Consider the following 12,633-nt stretch of genomic DNA (forward strand, 5'->3'; position numbering starts at 1 on the left):
ATTAAAGAAGTCAGTAAACTACTTTGTTGTTATACTGCTTGACAGAATAAAGCCCATTGTGCCCAGTCAAAATCTTCAGTGGTCTAATATGTCAATACAATTATACTTGTGCACATTGAAAAAGAGAAAAGCAAATGTTGTCTTATTTTATTTTCATGAACAGATTTGACAATCATTCAAGAACTTGTTGATTTACACTTGTCCACCTGGCTCTCATCCACTATGATGCTTTCCATCAAACAGGTTGCTTCCCAGCTAGTGCTTTAAGACTATATTATTATTATGATTAATTATTTACATATAATACAATTAAAACCTTCACAGATATAGTTTTCCCCAAATGATTTTTTACATACATAAACAATATCACTTCACACACAATACATAAACAATATAATCACACTTCACACATAATACATTGGTTGATTCAAACAGAACTTATTCAAGCGGGGTCGATTCATACCGTTATAAGGAGCCTAACTAATTTCGGTTCGGCACTAGGCGAACCCAAATATGGTTCGCATCCCCCGGTTCGGGGGGGGCGTCAACCGACTAAATTCGGCAATACGGTGCTGACGAAATGTTGTGACCTCCCGACTTAATTTCGGTACTCAGCGGTGTCTTCTCATTCATTCAGCCCGGCTTCACGATCATATTCTCGGCTGCGAATCCAAGGAAACAGCGGTCGTTTGGGAGGGAGACACGCCGACTTCCAAATGCTTGTGTGGCCGTGTATTGGGCTTCGCAGAGCGGACACAAGTCAGCAGGCTCTCGCTCTGGCTGAAGACGAAGAGTGGTGGACTGGGAGGCGCGCACGCGACACAGACACAGACACAGACACACACACACACACACACACACACACACACACACAGCTTTGCTGCGTGTATCGCTAACGCGTCGCCGACCGTTTTAAAGACAAAAGAAGAGCTTAAACACAACTTTGCTAATTGCTATTTGCTAGTGTTCCGTGTTGATAGGTTTTCCACGATGAGTTGTGACTGTGTGATGACATGCATGCAGCAAGGGAGGCGGCACGTCTATAATGTGAGCTTGTAGATTAAATGTTTTTGACAGAGCTCGATCGAGCGTTTGTGAGTGTGTGAGAGAGAGAGAGAGAGAGAGAGAGAGAGAAAGAGACCCTGCTAGTGCTGCTACTCACTCACTGGACCTCCAGTCATTCAGCGTGCAGCGCGAGGGCAAGTCAAATATGTATCCGCCCTGCAATGCTCATTCATCGGCCACAAACGTTGTCATGCCACGGACCTCCAATATTTACAAGCAACTTCTGCACTAGCCGTTAAGAAAGTATGGATGAACTCCCCCCGAACCTAAATAATTTCGGTCGGGGAGCCCTCCCGAACCGAAATTAGTTAGGTTCCTTATTAGAGTGTGAAACGACCCTTAGTTGACTTAAGTCAACTTGAAGCCCCCAGATCAGATGTGAGACTAGACATCCTGACATTCATCTGTTTGTTCTGTCATCCAAACAAACAACATGGAGAGGAACAGCAGTAAGCAGGCTCTTCATCAGTCTGGTATCTCCCAGACTCAGGCTGGTCTCTGCACTCTGCTATAAAGGCCTGGAGCTGGGACACTGGCACCTTGTCTTGCTGGTTTTGCTAGAAAATAAAGTGTACCTGTTAATGTTGTCTGTGACATTTCGATGAATGTTAATACTTTCCATTGGTTAAATCCAAGTTAGAAAACCCACATGCAGACTTAAACACGTTCGCCTACGCTTTCAGCATTTTTCCAAAATAGCAAAAATCTACAAGCTCACAATGCGTTGCAGATCAGCTATTTTTGCTACTTTAGCTTGACACTGTTGTGTCAGGGCATGAATTAACAAACTTGTAATGTGGAGTTGCAATAGCCTGGCGGGCCATCCCTCATACTGCGTTCACTCATTCCTCCTTCCCACAGTATGAGGTCTGGACTTCAGCAGATTGGCACCGAGTATGAGAAGTTGTCCCAGATCATTTTCTGATCGGGGCCAATCAGTGACTGCATTTCAACTGCTGTCCGCACAACAAGTGAAAAACATCCCCTGATTGGTCCATGTGTAGATGGTGACGTAGATGCTTGCTGCAGCATATCTCGCTCTTTCGACGACCATCATTTCGACAAAGGAGCGTCGGGAGGGTTAGCGATTCACCACAAGGAGGTTAGGTTTAGGATAAAGGTTAGGTTTGGGTGTCGAAAAGATGACACATAGAAACAGCTAAACGCTCCCAACAAGTGTAACAGTTAACGCTGAAAAATAAAACAAGCAATAAGTGAAGTTACTGTATTTCAGAGTTGGAATCAATTACAACAATTAAAAAGGAACACAGGAGTATGCGCTAGCGGAGTTCATCGGCAGAGAAGACGTGTTTGTTTGCCGTTCTTCCGACTGGCTGAGATATGTTTTGCTACACTGATTGGTTAGAGGAGTCTGTCTGTCAAGGCATGTACTCCCGGCCACTTTTCAAGCTGCCTATGGGGCTTTTAAGCCGTGACATCATTTTGTAGTCAGACCTCCAAGCTGATTTATTGTCAATATCTGTCCCTCGCTATTTCAACAGATCCGAGACGAAAATAACAACTAAAGTATAATTCTACCACTTTCCTTTCAACAACAAAGAGAAGAAAAATTAGTAAATAGTAAAAATAGTAAAAAGATTCGCTTTTTTGGGGGGCAAAAGTTCTCCTCTGCCTACAAAATGATGTCAGACTTAACAGCCCCATAGCCCAAAGTCCAGACTCATATTGTGGGAAGGAACGAGTGAGTGAATGCACAGTATGAGGCTGGCTGGCCAGGCTAGAGCTGCAAGGCCTCTTCCCCAAAACATAAAAATACTAATATTAGAGAAAGCACACCTTTATTGCATGCAAAGAGCATTTTGAACATACTATGATGCTGTGCTCGCTATGCAAACTGAAAACTAACCTTGATGGTCTCATAGCTGTCTGTTATAAGAGCGATGAAGAGGCTGAGCACCATGTAGATGAAGAGGGAGATGAAAGAATACAGGTAGAGTCTGCTGAACAGCCACACCATGTAGCCCTTCTCCCTCATCTTCTGGAAGGTGGAGAACATGTCATCCCCATTGATAAGCGAGAAGAGGCACTCTGTCACCTTATCCAATGTTCGGAACTGAAATGATAATGATGATGGTGATGATGATTTTATAACTTTTTATGTTTTTGTTGCTCACTGATACAAAGTAAAAATCCTGAGTGTTTGTAAGTGATATGGTTTGGATAAAACAAAAGTTTTCTTTTTGTTTTTTTGTTAAAAGGTGTAAGCATCGTCATTGTCATTGATGTTTGTTCAGTAACCAGAGTCTCCCTGTCTCTCCATCTCCTTAATAAATAGAAAATACATTTTAGGCAGTTTCCAATCTATCCATTTATCAGCTTCATAGTATTCCAGTTCCAGTATAAAATAGGTATCCTGACCTGAAAATGCATTTTCTGCTTACTAAAGAGCTGGAGTACTATCAGAACATAGAGCTATTTAATAAGTCTAAACAAAAATGCCTAGGCCTATACCTTTAAATCCGAAATGGAATCAATGCATAGAATACAATTATGATTGAAGTAATACCTTTTCATGGTAAGGCCCAAGTACAATCCAGCCACAAAAACAGTATCCCAAATAGATCATGGCAGCACAGCAACAGAATCGAAACACATTCGGGAGTGCTGCTCTTAGAGTTAGGATTAAGATCTAATGAAGGAACAGAGATCAAGCAAATAGTACATTTCATATCCCACCAGTAATGTCATGTACGCATGCACAAAAGAACAGACAGAGACCATGTCATAGTCCCCCCCCTCCTTTTTTTGTGTTGAGGACAAGTAAAAATGCATTTTATAATTTATAGCAGCTCAATACACAAAGCTTTGTAGAGTTTCTTACATTGTATTTCTTGAAAAAACCAAGGTAACGGATCACCCCAACCCAGACAAGCATTGTAGCTGTCCCCAGCAAAATACTGCAAACATCATAGTTTGTCAAATACTGCAAAAGAGAGAAAAGGTAGATAGTAAATCAGCAATAGTGTTAAATCAAAAATATGATTTATGATTTATATACAGTGAGATGCTTGATAAATGTGTCAAAATGTCATAAAGCTTTAGTGATAGAGCTGATAATAAAAATGATTGACATCAAACCTTTGTTTGTATTCCTATTTTGAGTGCAGACCCAGCGATGGTCAGAGTATCACTCACAATGATAAGCATGTACCACCCATTCACAAACTCCATGCGATCTGACCACGATACAATTTTGTTGTAGTACACATGGAAGAATACATTATACTCCTGTGTGAGAGAAATACAAATAAAGAGCATGACAGCACATCAATATCGAGAAAAGTATTTCCCACCAAATACTGATTACCATCTTACATACAGTACGTCAAACTGCTGGCAATAATCCGAATTTTACTGTGCTTCTGGGGAGGTGGCGGTGGAAGAAAGTGCTAAGCAGAATCCTGGAATTTAACCAATGTTAATAATTCATATCATCCAATTATTTATGTTTCATTACTTACAAACTGCAGTTGGATTCCATTGATGATAGACCGTGTGCACAGGATGAGAGAAGTGAAGCATGCAAGGATGACCAGAGAATCAAACAGCAAAAGAAGGTAATCATTCTTCCCAGCTGGATAAACCAAAAATGTATGATGGAAGTTGCATTAATGTTGCTTAAACACTGTTTAGTTGGATTAGTCTGATGCAAGATAAACTTTTAAAACAACATTTCTCAGATTGCTTGTTATGGAGATGGAATGTATGTTCCATTTTGTGTTTGAATATTTGGGATCCTCGGTATAAATAAATCAATAGTTTAATCGTTTGTTTGGGGGAGCTACATCTTTTTTTCCACCCCAAATATAATGATACCTACATTTGCCAGACACATTCCAGTCTCTGCATTCAAAAATTTGAACATCATTTTCCAGGTGAATTCTTATCCTTCCACTATGCGCGTGATTGTCAAACACAATCTGTACAAAAAGAAGGAAACATTCCATGAATTAGGGAACTGGAGACATGGAAACATTAACTAAACCAAACAAGCCATACCCCCCCCCCCCCCCCCCACACACACACACACACACCACAAAAAAACAAAACAAAAAACACTGCATTACAATGAGTACTGTCTGTTAATGAAGGTGTACAGTTTTCTGACTCATGTCACCTACCATGATATGGAAGTCATAACAGTCAGGTAACTCATGGTGGCGCACCGTCTGCAGATTGATGGCTTTCAGTGTGATGTTGATGCTCACTGATAGCAGCCTAGACACACAAACATGTATTAGCAGGCATTGCTCACTCAACAGAGGAAGAAGAAGCCACCGGTATTTTTTAATATAATCACCTTTTGAAATCCAGAGAGAAGTTCAGGTTACGTGACAAACTGGCACGGTCAAATGATTTCATAGGGTATATGTAATTGCAGACTGAAAAAGAGGAAAATAGCAATAACGGTTTAGGGTGGTCAACTTACAGCTTAGTACACAGTACTATACAAAAGCACTGAAAGGCAATTATTGCTGAATGGGTACTGTGCCAGAAGCTTCCTCTTTCTGTGTAGTCACAAGTAAATCCACGTTGTGTTATTTTCCGTTTGCACAATGAATCCGTTTCCTTAAACATTGCAGATCTAACTTCTAACACAAGATCATCAAACACTAAATATAAAGACCTGGGCATTTAACGTTAACAGTCTATTATAAGCCCATTATTTATGTATAGCCTACAAAGGCATTGGAATGTTAAATGTAGTGCCACACTGCCAAGTAAGATAGGGGGGAAATTTGTGTCTCTGTGAATGAACTCAAGTGAAAATACTGGTGTGGAATAATGTAAAATAATTAAGAATGTTTACAATGCCTTGTGTCTCATATGCTTCTGTAGCTACCTTTCTCAATTTTCGGATCAATGTCAAATGTCTCATTTCCAGGATCAATGCTGCCATTCCTGTAGAATTCTTGACAGAGAGACAGAGGGGTGTAAACTCCATCAACACTCTCATATGCATGATTCCCCACTGTCAGGCTTTGGAGGTTGATGTACTAAAACATTAGGTTTGGAGAGAATAGTAAATTACAAGAACTGACATAAAACCATTGTTGAATCAGCAGACCAAATGTCCTAGTATACAGTAGGAAATGGTTCAGGGTAAAGCCAACATTTGATTATTGAACAGGAAAATAAATAAATAAAATAAAAAACATTATATTGATATAAATTCCAAATGACCCAAGCACCTTATCAATGATGTAGTCGATGTGATCATAGACGTCTGTTTTTGTGTACACTGCATATTTTCCCACCCTTTGGTCCTTGTATCCTTTGAGAAACAGATGCCTGAATGTCATCAGGTTTTCCTCTTTGAACGTGACCATCATCTCATTGCTAAGGCCAAATGAAACTAACTGAAGAAAACAGAAATAAAACTGAGAAAATACTGTATGTGCATCTGTACGTGTACGGTGCATAGGTTGTCATTCTGTCATTTTGCCTGAGATGGAAAATAGCCGAAAAGGTTATTTTACCTGAATTGTGATGATTGCTATTTTCAAAATTTGTAACATCAGCTTCCATGGCTTGCGACCCCTGGCTTTGTATTTCTCACAGGGGTTCATGAAGAAGTACTTCAGTCTCCTCCTGAAGTCTTCCACCACTTTAGACTCAGGGCTCTGCTTATTAGCACCATTCCACCTGCAGTGACCATTCAAAGGTCTCTCTTCTGACCTCGAAGCCACAAGGGGCTCGGCCTCTTCCATTTTCTTCAAAGTAGGACAGGAGGGGGCCAGGGGGAGAGGTAGCCTACATTGAGGTTCAGTACTTCATTGAAGTCAATTAGTCAATTGAATACAATACAATAGACAGAAAACAATAGAAAAGAGGAAATGCAATAAGCAATACAAACACACAACCCTCCTGCTCAAACATCTGGCACACCACCGTGCATCCAGTGTTCAGAATTATACTGCTGTATTAATCTGCCTGCAATGTTGCTTCAAGCTGTATTACATGTATTACATGATGCATGTGACAATGAACACATTGAGCCTTATTAATTATCATTATGTATTTAGTCAAGAGGGATCTTCATGGCAAAACATAATGTTAGCTGGCTGTATTTACTGTTTGTTCTAGTACATGTATTCAGAACCTCGTTCATACTTAAATACCGTCATACTTGATAAATATTATTCGGGGTTCCAGATTTGTATCAACTAAGCCATTATTACAAGAATATTGATCTTTAAAAGCGAATTAAGCTTTGTTTCAGATTAAGTCTATGCATTATCAAGAGGATGTTTATTTTTTACCTCACGTTACATGTTTAGTACGATATACAGAGCTGACGCATTTGGCTTTTCAGGAGAGAAGGGAAGATTTCAGCCATACCAAACATTCTGATGTTTATCAAACTGGTTCTTCTGCATGCACAGTAGCCTACTTGCTCCGGTCTCTTTGTTGCTCTTACTATGCAACAAATGATGCAATTTAATTGTGGTACAGTAAATTGTAGCTCTCTACAAAGCTACAAATTGAAGTGTCTTCATTTTAAGTGATCCAGCTAACGTAATATATCTTCCTATCATTTGTTACAGAACTACACATATGCAATGTAAATTATTATTGAAATACAAGGAAGAACGCAAACTTTTAGATTCAAAACATTAACATGTGCTACAAATCACTGCAGTAGACAGTACATTAACTAATTAAAATATGTAATTGAAAATGACAGCAAACCCATATGAAAGTAAAAAATATGACCTGTCCAAGCCTACCTTGCTCTTGCTGTAGAGCCACTAGTGTAATGCTTGAAGAGCTCTAGAATTTCAGTAGTCAGTCGCCACAGCAGACTTCACCACAATGACTGTCATTCCTGTGCGTCATGTTAAGCTTTTCCAGTTTTTCCATAACATAAATAGAATTCCCACTTGCAGCAGTAGCACTCTATATGCAAACACGTGAGGTCTGTGAGTGATTTTTATCTTGAATGTGGTTCCAATGTTAGTTTGCATTGTGCTCAAATGAAATGAGTATTAAATATATTATATTTGTCTTTTTGTCTCTAGTTCAGATTAAATTAGCATGTATTTTGAAAAGGAAAAGAGGCAACTCATCCTTTTATACAAATTATGTTTATGCCAACTTGCGATAAGGATACCAGAAAACCAGTTTGAAAAAATACAAAATAAAAATATCACTTTTCAGTTACTATAGGAACAATCTTACTAAGAAGGAAAACTGCAACATGGTTTGTGATTCCAGAAATCTGTAGTGATGAAGTGGAACAAATTGTTGACATACTGCTGTTAATCAGTTTGAAGACCCTATTGGAAAGCACAAAATTGTCTCATTAAAAGTTATTAAAGATTCCGAGACTCATCCCAGTGTTCACTACATATTTCAAACTGTATCCATCTGCCATGTTGATGTAACAGTTAATCAGAGAGACTCATACTTTCCAAAGACATGAGCAGCAAAGGTGACAGACAATGAGTCAACGAGATCTCCACAAGAAATTACTCCTACACAAGAATACATTACTTGATAGGAGGTAGTATACAATATCTATCTATATATTTTCTAAATCAGGTCTTCAGAAAGATATGCATTATTGAAGAAAACATAATATTTGGTTGGTCAAATGAAAATACTTTCATTCTAAATGTTCTGCATTGAAGAGGTAATATGTATCAGAATGCATGGATAACAACAACAGAATTAAAGACATGTTCTTTAGCCTGCTGGCAGCGTGCATAAGATTTATGACGCTGATTGGTCTAGTTACAGTAGTTTGAAAGATTAGCTTTGGACAGACAGACAAGACACACAGAGCTGAACGCAAGATTCTCCACCCTGCCTTCAGCCCACAGAGATTTAGAGGCTGTGTCCGAAATCACTCACTCATTCACTACCCCCTACTCTCTATATAGGTAGTTCTGTATAGATCAGTGGTTCTCAAACAGTTTCATATATTTACCCCAAATAGAGTTATCTGTTTAGCCTCAATGTTTTACTGTACCTCTGTGCTGTTTACATTTCTTGATTGAGCTTAGATCAGCCATTGTAGAATAGCCGAAAAATAAAATAGGGCTACGTTTTAAACTGGTCCTAATTTTCTGGGGACCCTCTGGAACCCACTCAAGGACCCCTGGAGTCGCTGTAACCTGGCCCCAGGGGAAATCATGACCACTATGTCCCCTACTTTAAATACAGTAGTGACATCATCGACAGACACTACTCGGGTTGCTGTTAATTATGTCATTGCTGTCGCATGACAAATGATAATTTTTCTTTCTGCACAATGCATGATGGCATGTAGGTTTCGTGGTATCAACCATCGGTTGTAAGTACTTTTGCATTGTGGGATGAGTCCACTATTGAGTATACTAATTATCACTATACATTCAGACACTCCAACACAAAATGGCTTAACTATATTGTGCACTATAAAGTTAGTAGGGAGTGATGTCGGACACAGCCAGAGTGAGAGGGAAAGTATTTTGCTTGTCCCTGTCTGCATGAAGTGGGTCTCAGTGAGATTTTGGAGTCCCAAATGAACAGAGGTCCGTGTTTGATGTTGGGGTGAGAGAGCGCGATCGGAGGGGCTGGAAGTTAGAGTCCCCTCCGCTGCTCGTGCTCCTGTGTACTCCAGCCTCTGCGCCGTGGGAGGGCACTTCCAGTAGCCCTTCGTCTGGCGGTAGCGGAGGGGCCCCGGGGTCACCGGGCCTCGGGAGGATAGAAGACGTCACGGAGGACGACACAGCCATGCTACCTCTGCCCATGTCGGACACCTCGCTCCCTATATTAAGGGATCGATAGGGCAGGCTGAGGGAAACTCCTATGTCTGACGTGGAAGGACTTGCTTCTCCATCTGGGTGGTACAGCATGGTGGACTCATTTGAGAATGTCCTGGAGTAGTCGCTGGTTGGTCCAGAGCTGCTATGGCTCTTGTCAGCTGATGAACTGGAAGCTTGTGCTGCAAAGACAGGGTCACATTATATATATACAATATTTGAAATAAATGTAAAGATTGAGAAATGAATGCTGTGAGCCTTAAAGATACAAAGCACGATTCAATAACAGCATGGCCCTGCTCACCCCTGAGAGACTCCATCTTCTTATTTTTGACCTTTTGCACCTCGTCTGTTATCTTAGTGATGATGAAGTTTTGGGTGCGGGACAGCTGGATGGACTCGATCAGCGTGTCCAGGCCACGGGGGTTTTCAGCCAGAATGTCCAGCAGGTGGCCCGTCCTCTTGGCATTCGTGCTCCGACAGCGGATCTCCTCCTCGTCGTCGCGGGTAACAATCCTGCGCGAGCGCAGGTAGTCCATGTGGCGGTCAGCCCTGACCTTATCGCAGAGGTATGGCCGCAAATCAATCAGCACCTAAACGAAGTGGGATGGCCACAAGGAGAAGGAGGAGGTAAACATGACGAAGGTACCGAACTCCTGGTTAAGTCTCTGAATCTTAGGGTCTAATTCTTGGTTTAAAGGTACGGCAACACATAAGGGACACCTTCTCATATTGACATACTAGTCCATTATCTAAACAACCAATATCAGTTTATTCTTTCATATACAATGTGGAAATTAGATCCAGAGGTTTTGAAAAGCTGACTGTACAGGTAGCATAATGGAATTGCACAGTTTTAACATCACAGATTTAGCTGTTCAAAGAGTGAAACACTCTTTCACAACATTTTAAAAACATGTTTATCTCTTGCCCTGCCTTATATATATATATATATATATATATATATATATATATATATATATATATATATATATATATATATAACACATTGGAAATAAAATAGGGAGAATGATCATAGAATGTGAGTTGGAACTCCATGCAATGTTCAACATTATAGGTTGCTATCAGTAAGTAATGGGAAGCTTATGTTCACAGAGTGAGCTATAATGGGTAAAGGTGTGGTGTGGTTGGCATTTCCTATTGTAGTAGGCCACATCGGGTACCCATATCCTCTATCCTACTACTACTACTACTACTAGCCTACTTTAATTTCTTAATGTAGGCTACAACACCATTATTACTCATTACCTTCATTGATTTGAAATATTCTGTTCTAGTATAGTATAACATTACTGTTAGGTATCGGATAATAGCCTGCTACTCACCTCTTTTTTAATATCTGCCATTTCTTCTTCTGATAGCTGGACATCCATTCTGCTTACCAGTTAGGTGAAAACTCAGGTGTAACTTCAGACGAAAGTAAAACTCACTTCGAATTTAGAAGGGAACGTCCAATCTCAGACGCCAGAGAAAAGTTAAATGGTAGCTTCAGCGATCGGGGTTTTGCATTGTTTTGTAGATAAAAGCGGGCGAATCTAATCTAACCTACTAACCACACGACTTTGAGTGTGTTCGAGAGCCGTAAAAATAACTGACTTCCTGATTGTATTCACGTTTACGTAGATACAATGGAGAGTAGTACTGTACAGTAGCGAAATACCTCAGTACCATTGTACCAAGTACCATAAGCTACTGGTAGAAAATATATGTGCGTTTCAACTATATCAATACACAGATAGGCTATGCAATACGAATAGTAGTAGGCTATATTGTTATCAGAGCACAGCGCAAAGTGTCCTGCTAAAGTATGACATAATGTTAAAATGTGTTATTCCAAATAGTTCCGATAGATGGCACTGTTACACTTAAGCTAATACATATTTTTGACAAGTAGGCTTCAATGCCATTGCAGCAATTGCTGTCTAAACCAGAGGCATAAGTTCAGTAGTTCACTTGAGTTTCGATATGATTTACCAGGAAATTGGTCATGGATTAACAGCATTAAACATTGTACAGCACAAATCAGTTGCCACATATAAGTATAACAAAGCTGTTTGTTTTGGAGGTGGAGGAAAAGTGGAAAAATAGGCCTACATATTTATTTGTTTTTTTACTTCCCCTAATTATAAATGTACAGGAACTGAAACCAGTGTCTCCTAGGTAATTGCTATAGGCCTTTCTGGGCCCGCCCCTTTCCCCCCTCCCCCTGAGCGGCAGCCATGATGGAGTTACTGCTGCAGCAGTGTGTGTCTATGTCTACGTCTATGGAGATGGGACTTTTAATGAAATTAGTCATTACCAGTCCCATCTCCATGATATTTAGATCTAATTCCTTCGCCAGTTCCATCCACATGATTTGTAGATCTAATTCTATGAGTCCCATCCCCATGATTTGTAGGTCTAATATACCATCGCCAGTCCCATCCTTATGATTCGTAGATCTAATTCTGTCTGTTCCATCTCAATTATGTTTAGGTCTAATTCCATCGCCAGTTCCATCCAAATGATTTGTAAATCTAATTCTATGAGTCCCATCTCCATGATTTGTAGGTCTAATTCCATCGCCAGTCACATCCTTATGATTTGTAGATCTAATTCTATCTTTTCCATCTCAATTATGTTTAGGTCTAATTCCATCACCAGTTCTATCCGCATGATTTGTTGATCTAATTTTATCAGATCCATCCCAATGATTTTTAGATCTAATTTCACCACCAGTTCTATCCTTATGATTTGAAGATCTAATTCCATCAGTCCCATCTCAATTATGTGTAGG

At 40.0% G+C, this 12,633-nt stretch overlaps 2 protein-coding genes across 2 annotated transcripts; both read right to left on the reverse strand.

The window, feature by feature from the left end:
• Positions 1-1,481: 1,481 nt before the first annotated feature.
• Positions 1,482-6,797, reverse strand: LOC308285047 (mucolipin-3-like; the record flags this gene model as incomplete). The annotated part of the gene is made up of 12 exons (XM_080725765.1): positions 1,482-1,622; positions 2,933-3,139; positions 3,593-3,715; positions 3,884-4,009; positions 4,165-4,314; positions 4,548-4,660; positions 4,907-5,006; positions 5,208-5,304; positions 5,387-5,468; positions 5,930-6,083; positions 6,279-6,446; positions 6,567-6,797. 12 exons carry the CDS (start codon positions 6,795-6,797, stop codon positions 1,482-1,484), a joined length of 1,692 nt encoding a protein of 563 aa, XP_080581891.1.
• Positions 6,798-8,169: 1,372 nt separating this feature from the next.
• Positions 8,170-11,465, reverse strand: bcl10 (BCL10 immune signaling adaptor). The gene is made up of 3 exons (XM_080725373.1): positions 11,183-11,465; positions 10,141-10,429; positions 8,170-10,018 (listed from the first exon to the last, which is right to left on the reverse strand). Exons 1-3 carry the CDS (start codon positions 11,228-11,230, stop codon positions 9,573-9,575), a joined length of 783 nt encoding a protein of 260 aa, XP_080581499.1. The 5' UTR covers positions 11,231-11,465; the 3' UTR covers positions 8,170-9,572.
• Positions 11,466-12,633: the final 1,168 nt, after the last annotated feature.

Source organism: Nannobrachium achirus (genome assembly GCF_963921795.1).
Source record: "Nannobrachium achirus genome assembly, chromosome: 5".
Taxonomy (NCBI): domain Eukaryota; kingdom Metazoa; phylum Chordata; class Actinopteri; order Myctophiformes; family Myctophidae; genus Nannobrachium; species Nannobrachium achirus.